General features: G+C 40.1%; 1 protein-coding gene across 6 annotated transcripts in view; it reads right to left on the bottom strand.

The window, feature by feature from the left end:
- Window positions 1-5,696: 5,696 nt before the first annotated feature.
- LOC138970893 (serine/arginine-rich splicing factor 7-like) overlaps window positions 5,697-12,260 on the bottom strand; it is a 32,207-nt gene continuing 25,643 nt past the window's right edge. For all 6 annotated transcript variants that reach the window (XR_011457099.1, XR_011457100.1, XM_070343473.1 and 3 more), the window contains one exon: window positions 5,697-11,104. Coding sequence is in view for 4 of the 6 variants with exons in the window: in XM_070343473.1 (XP_070199574.1) it covers window positions 11,026-11,104 (79 nt within the window). In the remaining 2 variants the exon portion in view is untranslated. The remainder of the gene's footprint in view (window positions 11,105-12,260) is intronic.

Below are 12,260 nucleotides of genomic sequence, written 5' to 3'. Positions count from 1 at the left end.
ATACACGTAGAGGTTACATGCCGAGTCTCAGTGATTATTAAAAATAATGGTCGAAGTTGGCGGATCATGAAAAATGCGAGCTTCAGCGAGCTTTTTCATGACCGCGAACTGAGACCATTATTTTTAATAATCACTGAGACGAGGTGTGTAACCTCTTTATTCCTCCTTTCTTCAGTTATTCAAAGAAAACAGGAGTTTTTGTGCGAAAGTTTGATCGAATCCGAATCACTCAACCAGTCAACCTGCGCGGGCGATCGATTAATGCGCGGTTGTATAGTTCAAGGAAAATCATTCAATTCTGTCAACACTTCTTGTCAGTTTCCCTGTTTTAGACTAAAATCAAGTACACAGATATGCTGTTATTCTGCTGTGGCGGTAAAGGCAGATATTGTGTGTTCTGTTTATGTTTTAGTATCGTTTAGGATAATGTTCTTTCGTCAAATGGGACTAGCAGACGAACTTTTGCACCCGTGTTCCAACGTTAATTACTGTATGAAGTTCAGTTTTCTGGGGAAAATAGTGTATGAAACCGCTTTATGTTGTTTAAATTGATTAGATGTGTGCATTTGGTTGCGTGTGATCTGTTTATAAAATGAAATATTGTTGAAAACTGACCGTCGGATTGCAGTCAGTGTTGTCGAAGAAACTGCGTTAAAAGAAGGGGAACTACTCTTGTCGGCTAGAGTATGAGTTACTTGCCTTGGGAATTTGCTTGTGATGAACGGTTTGTGCACGGCAGATCTAGATTCAGAAAACAACCTAACTCATGGATTTTATATGGAGATTCATGTGTTCAGGCCTGTAGTTGTTAATTTAAATGTGGTATGTTTGTATTGTTTGCTCCAGAGATGTATATTTCGTACGTATAGAGCGTTCGGAACTTTTCAGTCGCAAAAGTAGTACCGAAACAGAACAGCTTCTCATCCCATTGCACTATCGAGGATTCAGGCTGTTGCTGGCTCGTTATTTGTTTGGTTGCTGGGTCATTATCGAAAAATAACTAGCTCTACAAGTTTACAGAGGTAAAGAAGCAGAGGGGGGAATAATATTGTTTATTGAATTCTTTAGCAACGTTGCCGTGTGCATTGTGATCAGCAGTAAGGTAGTATTAAGCCTGAAATATATTGGGCGAAGTCGACTTCGCGAAGTCTACTTCACGACGCTTTGGCACTGAATTTTCGGTAAAAAAATTCTTCGCGAAGTCAAATTCGCGCTCAATAGAGGAATGCCTTGACCGTTTCAGAAAAAGAAACATTTCGTTGGGCTGTGGCTTGTGCACGGCCTACGACGATCTTGCAGTGAAGAGACTTGCAAGCATTTCCCATGTAAACATCAGTATCGATGTGCGTAACACAAATCTTCTCTTCAGCACCCTTTTGTTCCTTCATCTTATCTTTTAAAGGCGTTGCCTCCAATAACTGTAGTTTCCATAACCGGATGAAAATCTCCCTTCACAATCACCTCTAAATGTTAAACTGGTTGTGTACATTTGCACTTTTACGAATCGTTGACAAAATGTTCCCGTTATCTGTGATGCTGGTTGTTAAAGGTGTCGTCCTTCCCGCGTACACGATTATGTTCCCCGACATACATCTCTCCAGGCTGTAATGGGAAATGTAAGCACCTTTCTGTGCAGAAGAAAGAGAGCATGCTAAATGTCCTACAGGTTAAAGGCACAGTAAGCCTCCCGTAAACCATCACAGATACGTTCAGGCTTTTACATACAGTACAAACACCCTTTCATTTAAACACTCACCGATTGAGAACATCCTAGGTGCCCTCCGTAAAGAGCGAACAATTTTCAAAGAATTTATTTTTGCGTGGTTTATCTTACCCCTGAGCCATCGTGAACCCGTGTGATCCAGTTTCCCTTTTTCACAATGTAGTCGTCAGTTAGTTATTTGAATGCGACTCGATGTGAGCTTATTTACAATAGCACGTTTTTATGCACGAAACAAACGGCTGTGGTTCACAAGAACTCTAGCGATGGCTTTTGACTGTTGAGAGGAACGGCGATATGCATGATAAACCGTCGTCTGCTACGACCCTTGCGTGACCCTGCTTCCGGGCTTTTCTTTTTTCAAACTTTCACAACTTCGAATTGTACTGATCTTGTCTTGATGAAAAAAGAATTATTTTATGATTAAAGAATGTTTGTGTAACAAGCTGTCAATTTATTATTTAGATTTTAAAAGTTAGGTCTAGCGCAAAAACGCACCACGGTCCAAAAACATTTTGATAATCATCGATTCACGGCTATCACCAGTTTACATCGATAGAATGAGACCCGAAGGGAAGTAACTCATGTTTGACCTGAGTTCAGGATGGGTCCAAAAAGTGTTCGAGACAATCTGCAAAATTAATTCTTTAAAAATTGCTCGCTCTTTACGTAGGGCACCTAGGATGTTCCCGTTTGGTGAGCGTTCAAATGGAAGGGTGTTTGTACTGTGTGTAAAAGCCTGACAGTATCTGTGATGGTTTACGGGAGGCTTACTGTCCGAGCGTGATTTCCGGTATCATAACAACCGTCCAGCACCAAAACGAGGCGCCATTGTTGTAGAAGACCAAGTCCACGAAAATAAATTCTTTGAAAATTTCTCACGCTCGACAGAAAGCAGCCAGGATGTTCCCGTTCGGTGAGCGTTCAAATGGAAGTATGCTTGTACTGTATGTAGACGCTCGGGGAGCTCTGTGATGGTTTACGGGAGGCTTACTGTGCCTTTAACTATTTCGCCTCTTAAAGGCACAGTAAGCCTCCCGTAAACCATCACAGATACTGTCAGGCTTTTACACACAGTACAAACACCCTTTCGTTTGAACACTCTCCGCTTGAGAACATCCTAGGTGCCCTACGTAAAGAGCGAGCAATTTTCAAAGAATTTATTTTCGTGGACCGTCTGATCGGCAAATCAGGCGCCTCGTTTTGGCGCTGGAACTAACTTTTAAAATCTAGATAATAAATTGACAGCTTGTTACACAAACATTCTTAAATCATAAAAGATTTTTTTTCTCATCAAGACAAGATCAGTACAATTCGAAGTTTTGAAAGTTTGAATAAAGAAAAGCCCGGAAACGTGTCACGCAAACCGTCTTTCTCGTAGCAGACGACGGTTGTGCCTAGCGCCCGTTCCTCTGAACAGTCAACTGTCACCGCTCTAGTTCGTGGGAATTGCAGCCGTTTGTTGCGTTTAGGTTCAGAGGTACACGATAACGTGCTATTGCAGATAAGCTTACAGCGAGTCGCATTGAAATCACAAACTGACGACTACATTGTGAAACAAGAAGGGCAAAGTCCATACGACTCACATGCTTGACCTTGACCTTTACATGACCTTGACCTTCAGGGTCAAGGTCAAATAACTAAACCTAGCAATGACATCATACACTAAGAACTGCTTTACACATTTTTCCTACCAAAATACATGTGACCTTGACCCAAGGTCAAGGTCATCCAAGGTCATGCAACACAAAGCTGTTAATTCAAGACATAGGAAGTACCAAAAAAAAAATTTTCTTGTACGTGCGACTTCACGTGCCTTGGCGTGTGTGTGCGAGTGTGCGAGGGCTGTATTTTGTATATTGATTATTTGATACATGTATAAATGTGTCTCCAGGAATATGTTTTGTTTTAATCTTGTGTCGATACTATTTAGTTCTGCCTCGTTATTAGCCATTGAGTATAACTGTTTTATCATCATTGCTTTGTTGTTGTTCTTTAGCCATTTACGTTGACTTGTTATACATTGACATTGATAGTTTTATTCTTCTTCTTCTTCGTCGTTCGCTAGTTAGTTTTTATCATAAGAACCTTTTCTAATTCCTATTAACCCGATGTTCTTTAACTATATTTATACATAAATGCATATATTGTAAAGCAGTATGCATTGTTAGAGGATTTTTTAGTAGCAGTGTTTAAATGTCGAAGCTGCTTTTCCCATTTTTACCCAAGAGACCGACTGTATATTGTGTTATTGTATTTGTCAGACTTGATTGTACCAAGTCCCTACACATGTTGTAATGCGCTTAGAGCCAAATATTTTTGTTTTTTGTAAGGGATAGGCGCAATATAAATACACTTTATTATAATATTATTATTATTAATGGTGCTTATTGGCTCTTTCTACCATGAGATATGGTCACTTTTAGTGGTTCACTACCTTATTTTGGTCACATTTCATAAGGGTCAAAGTGACCTTGACCTTGATCATATGTGACCAAATGTGTCTCATGATGAAAGCATAACATGTGCCCCACATAATTTTTAAGTTTGAAACAGTTATCTTCCATAGTTCAGGGTCAAGGTCACTTCAAAATATGTATACAATCCAACTTTGAAGAGCTCCTGTGACCTTGACCTTGAAGCAAGGTAAACCAAACTGGTATCAAAAGATGGGGCTTACTTTGCCCTATATATCATATATAGGTGAGGTATTGAATCTCAAAAACTTCAGAGAAAATGGGAAAAATGTGAAAAATAGCTGTTTTTTAGACAACATTTATGGCCCCTGCGACCTTGACCTTGAAGCAAGGTCAAGATGCTATGTATGTTTTTTGGGGCCTTGTCATCATACACCATCTTGCCAAATTTGGTACTGATAGACTGAATAGTGTCCAAGAAATATCCAACGTTAAAGTTTTCCGGACGGCCGGCCGGACGGACGGCCGGACGGACGGGGGGGACGGACGGACGGCCGACTCGGGTGAGTACATAGACTCACTTTTGCTTCGCATGTGAGTCAAAAAGGAAACTGGATCACACGGGTTCGCGATGGTTCAGGGGTAAGATAAACAACGCAAAAATAAATTCTTTGAAAATTGCTCGCTCTTTACGGAGGGCACCTAGGATGTTCAAAAGCGTGAGTGTATAAATGAAAGGGTGTTTGTACTGTGTGTAAAAGCCTGACAGTATCTGTGGTGGTTTACGGGAGGCTTACTGTACCTTTAATTAAGGGCCAGATAAAGGTTATATGATCATTCGAGTTTTACGCCCTCACGGCTTTTGACGAGATACAGTGGTGTATGCGTGTTTAGGTGGCATCAGCCATCTGCACTGATGGCTGAATGACCGAGGTCTTTTAAGTGCCATTGTGGTGACACGGGGGTGGGACATGGCTTCCGTCTCTGGGTCTGCACAAAAAGTTGACCCGTATTCGAACCTGCGACCTTCCGATCACAAGTCCAGTGCTCTACCAACTGAGCTACCGGGCCCCCAGTGCAGAGTGGGAATAGTTTGCTGACGTACGAAATTAATTCAACGAAAAATGTTCACTCTGCACGCGAATCAGCCAGGCTGTTTACTCAGTTTGAAGTGTGTTTCAGTTGAAGGACGTCGTTATCCCGTGTAAAAGCCTGTTGTGGCTTACACGAGATGGAATCCTCAAATGACCTGTTCCACAAAACATGTACCTTACCGTAGCCCCGCAACGCCGTTTCGCCCACGGCTGTTTGCTTGTAATTGTTTCTGTACTTGATGGATACTTGCATTTTTGAGGGGAAGGAAACCAACTGCACTTTAAGCGCTATTTTAGAACAGCAAAATAACACCGACCGAATAAGTCATGTATGACAGTGCATCAAATCACACATACACTAACAATAAGACAATAACAACACTTTGTTATTGTATTATTACACACACACACACACACACACACACACACACACACACACACATGAACACACGCGGGAGGCCCAAAAAGGGAATATTACATTTATTCGATTTAATCGAAGACAAAAACTGGTTTCATGTTTCATGTTGTCATTGTTGGTTTTGTGTATTTCTTTTTCCTGTTCAAGTTTTGATTGTTCAGATAAGCTTTTATGTTTATATTTTGGCACGCAGCCTTCCTTAGCTCGTTAAACCACAACTCAATAAACGAAAATCCCTGTAATATCAACGACTTACATGTTAACTGTGGATACACATATTCAGTGTTTTTCGTGCGAGCGAGAATGTGTATAATATTATGTGAGCGAGAATGTGTATAATATTATGTGAGCGAGAATGTGTGTATGTGTTTAAGCTCACGCGAGCCCGAATGTGTGTGTGTGTGTGTGTGTGTGTGTGTGTGTGTGTGTGTGTGTGTGTGTGTATAACAATCGACAACTATTGTTCATAAACGTTTCACACATATTACAAAAGAAAAAATTCAGGTAACAAAGAGCACAGTGCTACAAACACTGACATAACCAACTCTCTTCAACACGAACCAAAACCCGGAATGATAAAACTCTTTACAAACATACTAAACGTCTTAAGCAATCAATTGTACAGAGATACAACTCTCAAAAGGGATTTTGAATAAATCAACACTTTGCACTGAGCATCATATTGGCTCGCTCCCATACATGGCACAAAATGGCGCTTGTTGCATCAGAAAATGTAAAGGCGTTGTTTCACGCAGGTTTTCCGCACACCAGTCTCCAACCACAGAACTAATGATACGTTGACTACGTTCAGAAACTGTCCAAAGTAAAACGACAGGAATATTGTTAGAGACAGTGAGAGATTATGCTTAAAAGAAACCTTTACTCGCAAAAAAAGACGAAAGTTTCAAGGTCGGTGCGCTTGGAACAAGTGGAGTACACTATTACCACCAAGCTTGGTCCAGATTATCCCAGTGCTTTCTTCCAAGTGCAGGCCGTTGCCTGAAACCCACAAGGAAAAAGAAAAGTGGGCTCGCTGAGATGACACGGGCATAGCTAAAGAGAGTCTCCAAAGACCGAATACGTTGGAGGAGCATGTGTTGCTACGGCCCTAAGTTCCCCTGACAACAAGTCAAGTTTCTTCAAACTGACAGGATAAAAGTTTCTCTAAGTATGGACGTTGTAAAAGTTACATCTGAGGCCACTCCCAATGGGTTCTTCGAGAGGGGGGGGGGGGGGGGGGCGGTAGGGAAAAGGGCATTAGAACGGGATTAGGGAAGAGGGCACTGTCAAATGCATTTACTAATAATAATCATTTCCGAATTTTATATGACCTAATTGACCAACTGAGATACCTGAACTGGCACAGATACCAAACTCGATATCTGAAGAACCAAGGAACGCAGAAGAAACAAGTCGCGTAAGGCGAAATTACAAGATTTAGTCAAGCTGTCGAACTCACAGAATCAGACTGAACCCACAGCATTTTTCACCAAGATCGTATACTCGTAGCATCGTCAGTCCACCGCTCGTGGCCAAGGCAGTGAAATTGACATGCCAGAATAGCGCGGTAGTGGTTGCGCCGAGCAGGATAAGCACGCTTTTCTGTATCTCTATTCTTTTTAACTTTCTGAGCTTGTTTTTAATCCATATATAACATACATATCTATATGTTTTTGGAATCAGGAACCGACAAGGAAGAAGATGAAGTTGTTTTTAAATCGATTTCGGAAAATTATTTTAAAGACAATTTTCATATTTTTTAATTTTCTGAGCTTGTTTTTAATCTGAATATAACATATTTATATGTTTTTGGAATTAGAAAATGATGAAGAATAAGATGACATTTTGTTTGGGTCGTTTTATAAAAGAATAATTTTAATTACAATTTCAGATTTTTAATGACCAAACTCATTAATTAATTTTTAAGCCTCCAAGCTGAAATGCAATTCTAAAGTCCGGCCTTCGTCGAAGATTGCTGGACCAAAATGTCAATTAATTTGCTTAAAAAATGAAGGCGTGACAGTGCCGCCTCAACTTTCACAAAAAGCCGGATATGACGTCACCAAAGACATTTATCAAAAAAAGGACAAACTATAGTCTGAGGATATCATACCCAGGAACTATCATGTGACATTTCATAAAGATCGGTCCAGTAGTTTTCTCTGAAGCGCTCTACACATACACACACACACACACACACATACATACATACATACATACATACATACATACATACATACATACATACATACATACATACATACAAACATACATACATACATACATACATACATACATACATACATACATACATACATACATACATACATACATACATACATACATACATACATACATACATACATACATACACCACGACCCTCATCTCGATTCCCCGTCTATGTTAAAACATTTAGTCAAAACTTGACTAAATGTAAAAATAAGAGAAACAGAAAACCCCGTATTGTAAGAACAGCTGGCTGCTGCTGAAATAACGTGGATATTTTCATGAGACAGCGTTGAACTTTCTTTGCCTTTTGGGTTTCTGTGGTTTGGACTTGGTGTTCGACATCTCCTGTTAAATTAAATCGATTTACGAGTGAAACAGCCCAATAGAAGGGTTCGTTGATGACAAATTATTCAAGCAAGTGAACAAAAGCAAGACACGCCTACGCTCTGATTGTCTATGCTAACAGTAACAAGCATGGGGTAGTGCCTATAAACAACAAAGCTAGAGCTGCACAAGATGGTTATGGTTAAAACTCACAACGTACTTTGGTTCCGATTGGTAAACCGACATCGGTCTAAAGCTCTCAAATGTATATTTTCGCACCATTTTTCAATCACAAAAACGTCCAAGCTTTTGGACAAGACAACAACAACTTAATTATCAAATAGTTTGACAAGGCTTCAATTGAACACATCTATAGTACACACAAGGTCAATCGCAACAGGCAAAAACTGTGAAGCTATACCAGCGACAACTTGAGCAGAAAATCGCACTTAAAAAGAGAGACACACTATATGCATAAAGAATACACGAATTCCGAAAAAAAATCTATCGGATTTGTATAGGTTGTGGAAGAGTGAATAGCCTTGCTTTTAGTGAGACAACACGGGCCAAACACTATAGTGAGGGGTGTGTCTGAAACATGTGGAAAAGGAGCACGTGTGGAATGTTTGTCTCACTCAAAGCAAGGGTATTCACTCTTTCACGACCTATACAAACCCGACAGAGTTATTTCCAAACACATCTCAACCACAAGCAGACGGACTTACACACAATCACGCGCAGAACTAACAACCAACAACACTTGCAACACACAGTCTGATCATCTGTTTAACAAACCGCTGTATGGGAGGTAACCTGAATGGAATGTAAGAACCAAGGTAAGGGGGACAAACGATGTTCCGATGCGAGCAAAAGGCTTCGCGTAGGACATGCTCGATGTCCAGTCTTAAACCAATTGGGCGATATTATGCTGACATTTGTAAAAAGTTAGTCATGTAGCCGAGTTGGATGGGAAAAGAATAATTTTTTTATTTTCAATTCACATCATGAAATGTATTATAACAGTTGTGCTATATCGAGGATATTGTCTACAGAACAAGTTAGCTCTTCCCATGGGAAGAAAGTCCACTTTCAGGCACCTGGACTGAAGTGTACGAAGCAAAAACTGGGTACCACCATACTGTAAGTGGAGCGTGGTCGAATGTCCATGTGTGAATGGGTAAGTTGAGCGTATAAGAATGTCCATGTGTGCGATGTGTAAGTGAGACATGGATGTGTTCATGACTGAATGCGTAAGCACAATGCAAGGAATGGCCAGAGAGGTATGTGGGAGGTGTGTTTATAACCTGCCCTGTTATATAGTGCTATATGTCTTATGTAAAAACAATGTCCTGTTTGTATTATTGTTATGTACCACGCCTGAATTTCTCTATGAGATAATAAAGTATTCTTATTCTTATTCTGTGTGGGTGCCAGCCGCGATGTTTATTGGTTAAAATCACACAACTATATCGATTTCAAACAATCCGACCGCGCGGTTGCGAACCATCAAGTTTCGCTTCGTGCATCTCAGCCCTTGCAGAGCCTTTGAACAAGCCAATGTACACCAGCGTCGATGATACATGCAGTGGGCCTTCAAGTTACTGGACAGTACACACACGGTGCTTTGCAATCAGATAGTCAAGGAATTCTTTGTATTGCATCCTACCTGATTGATATGGCCAACTAGTTGTTGCTCTTTGTGTTTGCCTTTTTTTTTAATGTTCATGCATATGTTACTTAAAGATACCTTCCTTCCCATGTGAGCCATCTTGTAAACCACGACAGATCCTACCAAAAACCTACAATTTGGCAGACAGGAATGTTTGCTGAATAAATGTTTTAACTGACACATCACCTATGTCACTCTGCAGTTGATTATTGTTACTGTTTCTTCGTAGAGGGATCGTCTTGCCCCATGTTAAAGCTTGGGCAGGTCTGTGGCGGTTATACACGCGAAGAGAGGTATCTCAAAGCAAAGTAGCTAGAAATATCTAGCTCACTGATTACAAGGATCAATTAAAAAACACAGTTTTTCTCTCCCCCTTTACTGCGTAAATTAAACCATTCTTTATGAGATGATGGCCGAAGTGTTGATATTCAACACACATGGTCACTTTCCTCTGAATAAATATGAAACAACAAGATGGTCACACATTCTTAATGTATATACGATGTACTTAAAAATTCTCTATCTTTATCCTGACACAGCGCTGGTGCAGGATCCATGTATTGATATGAAAGACATACAACGCATACTATGATGCACAGACACACTTACTTACGCATGCATAGAAGACTGCACTCTGAGCACAGACAAAAATATCTGTATTGTGTTTTAAGAAACACACAAAATACAATCAACCCAGCAAACCCGAATACAATAAATAGGTGCATAGATTTTGATTGCTAAAGTTTTGAGCAATGGCACATTCTTTTCACAACATTGCTGATCACAGAGAAGTCATCCACCCCAGCGAAAACGACAGCAGGGTAACATAGGTAGGCGTATTTTCTTCGCGTTCAGACATGAAACATACAGAACTTGTACACGTTCATACTTTGGCAAAGAAGTCCTGCATGCGTCAGAGAAACACCTCTACTGTCTTCGTTAACGCCAAGGGGTAAAAGACAGACATGTGTGAATAAATTCACTGCGTATTTAATACTGCCTTGTCCAGTAAAGGCAATGTGAACAATAAAAATTATATCGAGTAATAACAACAAACAACAACAGCAACGGATTTTCTACCCAGGATTAAAAAATAAAAAATAGTCTTCCGTTTGTATCAGTTGAAGGTCAAAAGGTGACGACCAGGTCACGGTCAAGCTTTCCTGTGACCTGAGCTGCTCGAGCCGCTGCGTCGCTTGGAACGCTTGGACGAATCTCTGTCGTACCTCTCCCTGCAGGAGACAAGTAAACATCGAGTTAGACAATATCTTGCAGCGGAGAACAACGACACACATGACATTTAACACCTCGTCCCCAAATGCAGGAAAAGTTATTTGTACAAGGAACAGCGGATAAAAAATCAACATCATTTAATACCTAAGCAGAAATGATGGACTGTTGAAGTGGCTGTATAGGCTGGCCGCAATAGACGAGTCATACTCGATGAAGATATTTTCTGACAGTCTATACGGCACGAAAGTGCCAGAAAAAAAGTGCAATAGGACCACGCTTGAGGGTAAAGGACGTGTTTTTTGTGAAAAATGGATAATAGCGTCTTCTACTTCTTTTTTGTTGACAAATCTTTGTTACCAGAACGTATTTGCCATATAGCTTTAAAAGTTTGTTTCCACAGCATGTATGACATCCTGGCACCAAATCAAATTCTATAAAACAAATCTCTAACATGGCTAAATGTTTCTAAAGCTTCGACACCAAACAAAAAACAAGTCGCATAAAGCGAAATCAATAGATATAGTCAATCTGCTGGCCTCACATAATGAAAGTGCACGCACCAAGACTAGTGAATTATAGGCTTGCCAAAACCCAGCCGCCGAGACAGCGCTGGCACATTGTCTTGGTAACACAATCCAAATGAACCTTATTTCCATAAAACAGATTCTTTGGGGTTCTTCAGCTTGTTTTTAATCCAGACACGACGACTAAAATTCATATCTAGGCGGCTGGCCGAGACTACAAAAGAGTGCATGTTTGTGTGCGTTCAATTGTAAAAAGATCAAAGGAGTTCTAATTTAAATAGATCGATACAAAAATAGTATTTGTATTTTTGACCAAAATATATCATTTGACACAGATTCCGACAGTCGTTGTTCCAACAGGAGATAACCAAATTCGAACAGGTTTTTCAGATTGGGCAGTTTTTCATTGATATATAATTTGCTGTGGCTTTGTTCCACCCGGATCACATAAAACTTGTTTGAATTCTAAGGCAAAATGCTCAATAATTTTTGGACAGATTTATATATACACGCAAAACGGCTGTTGACATAACAGATGAACAGAACCGTCGTATGGATGTTTCTTCTCAGAAACAAGACTTCTGCTACAAAATAAACACAACAGTTTTATCAACGTTTAAAAATCAACTTT

This window comes from Littorina saxatilis, linkage group LG7 (genome assembly GCF_037325665.1).
Source record: "Littorina saxatilis isolate snail1 linkage group LG7, US_GU_Lsax_2.0, whole genome shotgun sequence".
Taxonomy (NCBI): Eukaryota; Metazoa; Mollusca; class Gastropoda; order Littorinimorpha; family Littorinidae; genus Littorina; species Littorina saxatilis.
This window is presented reverse-complemented; position numbering and strand designations above follow the sequence as displayed.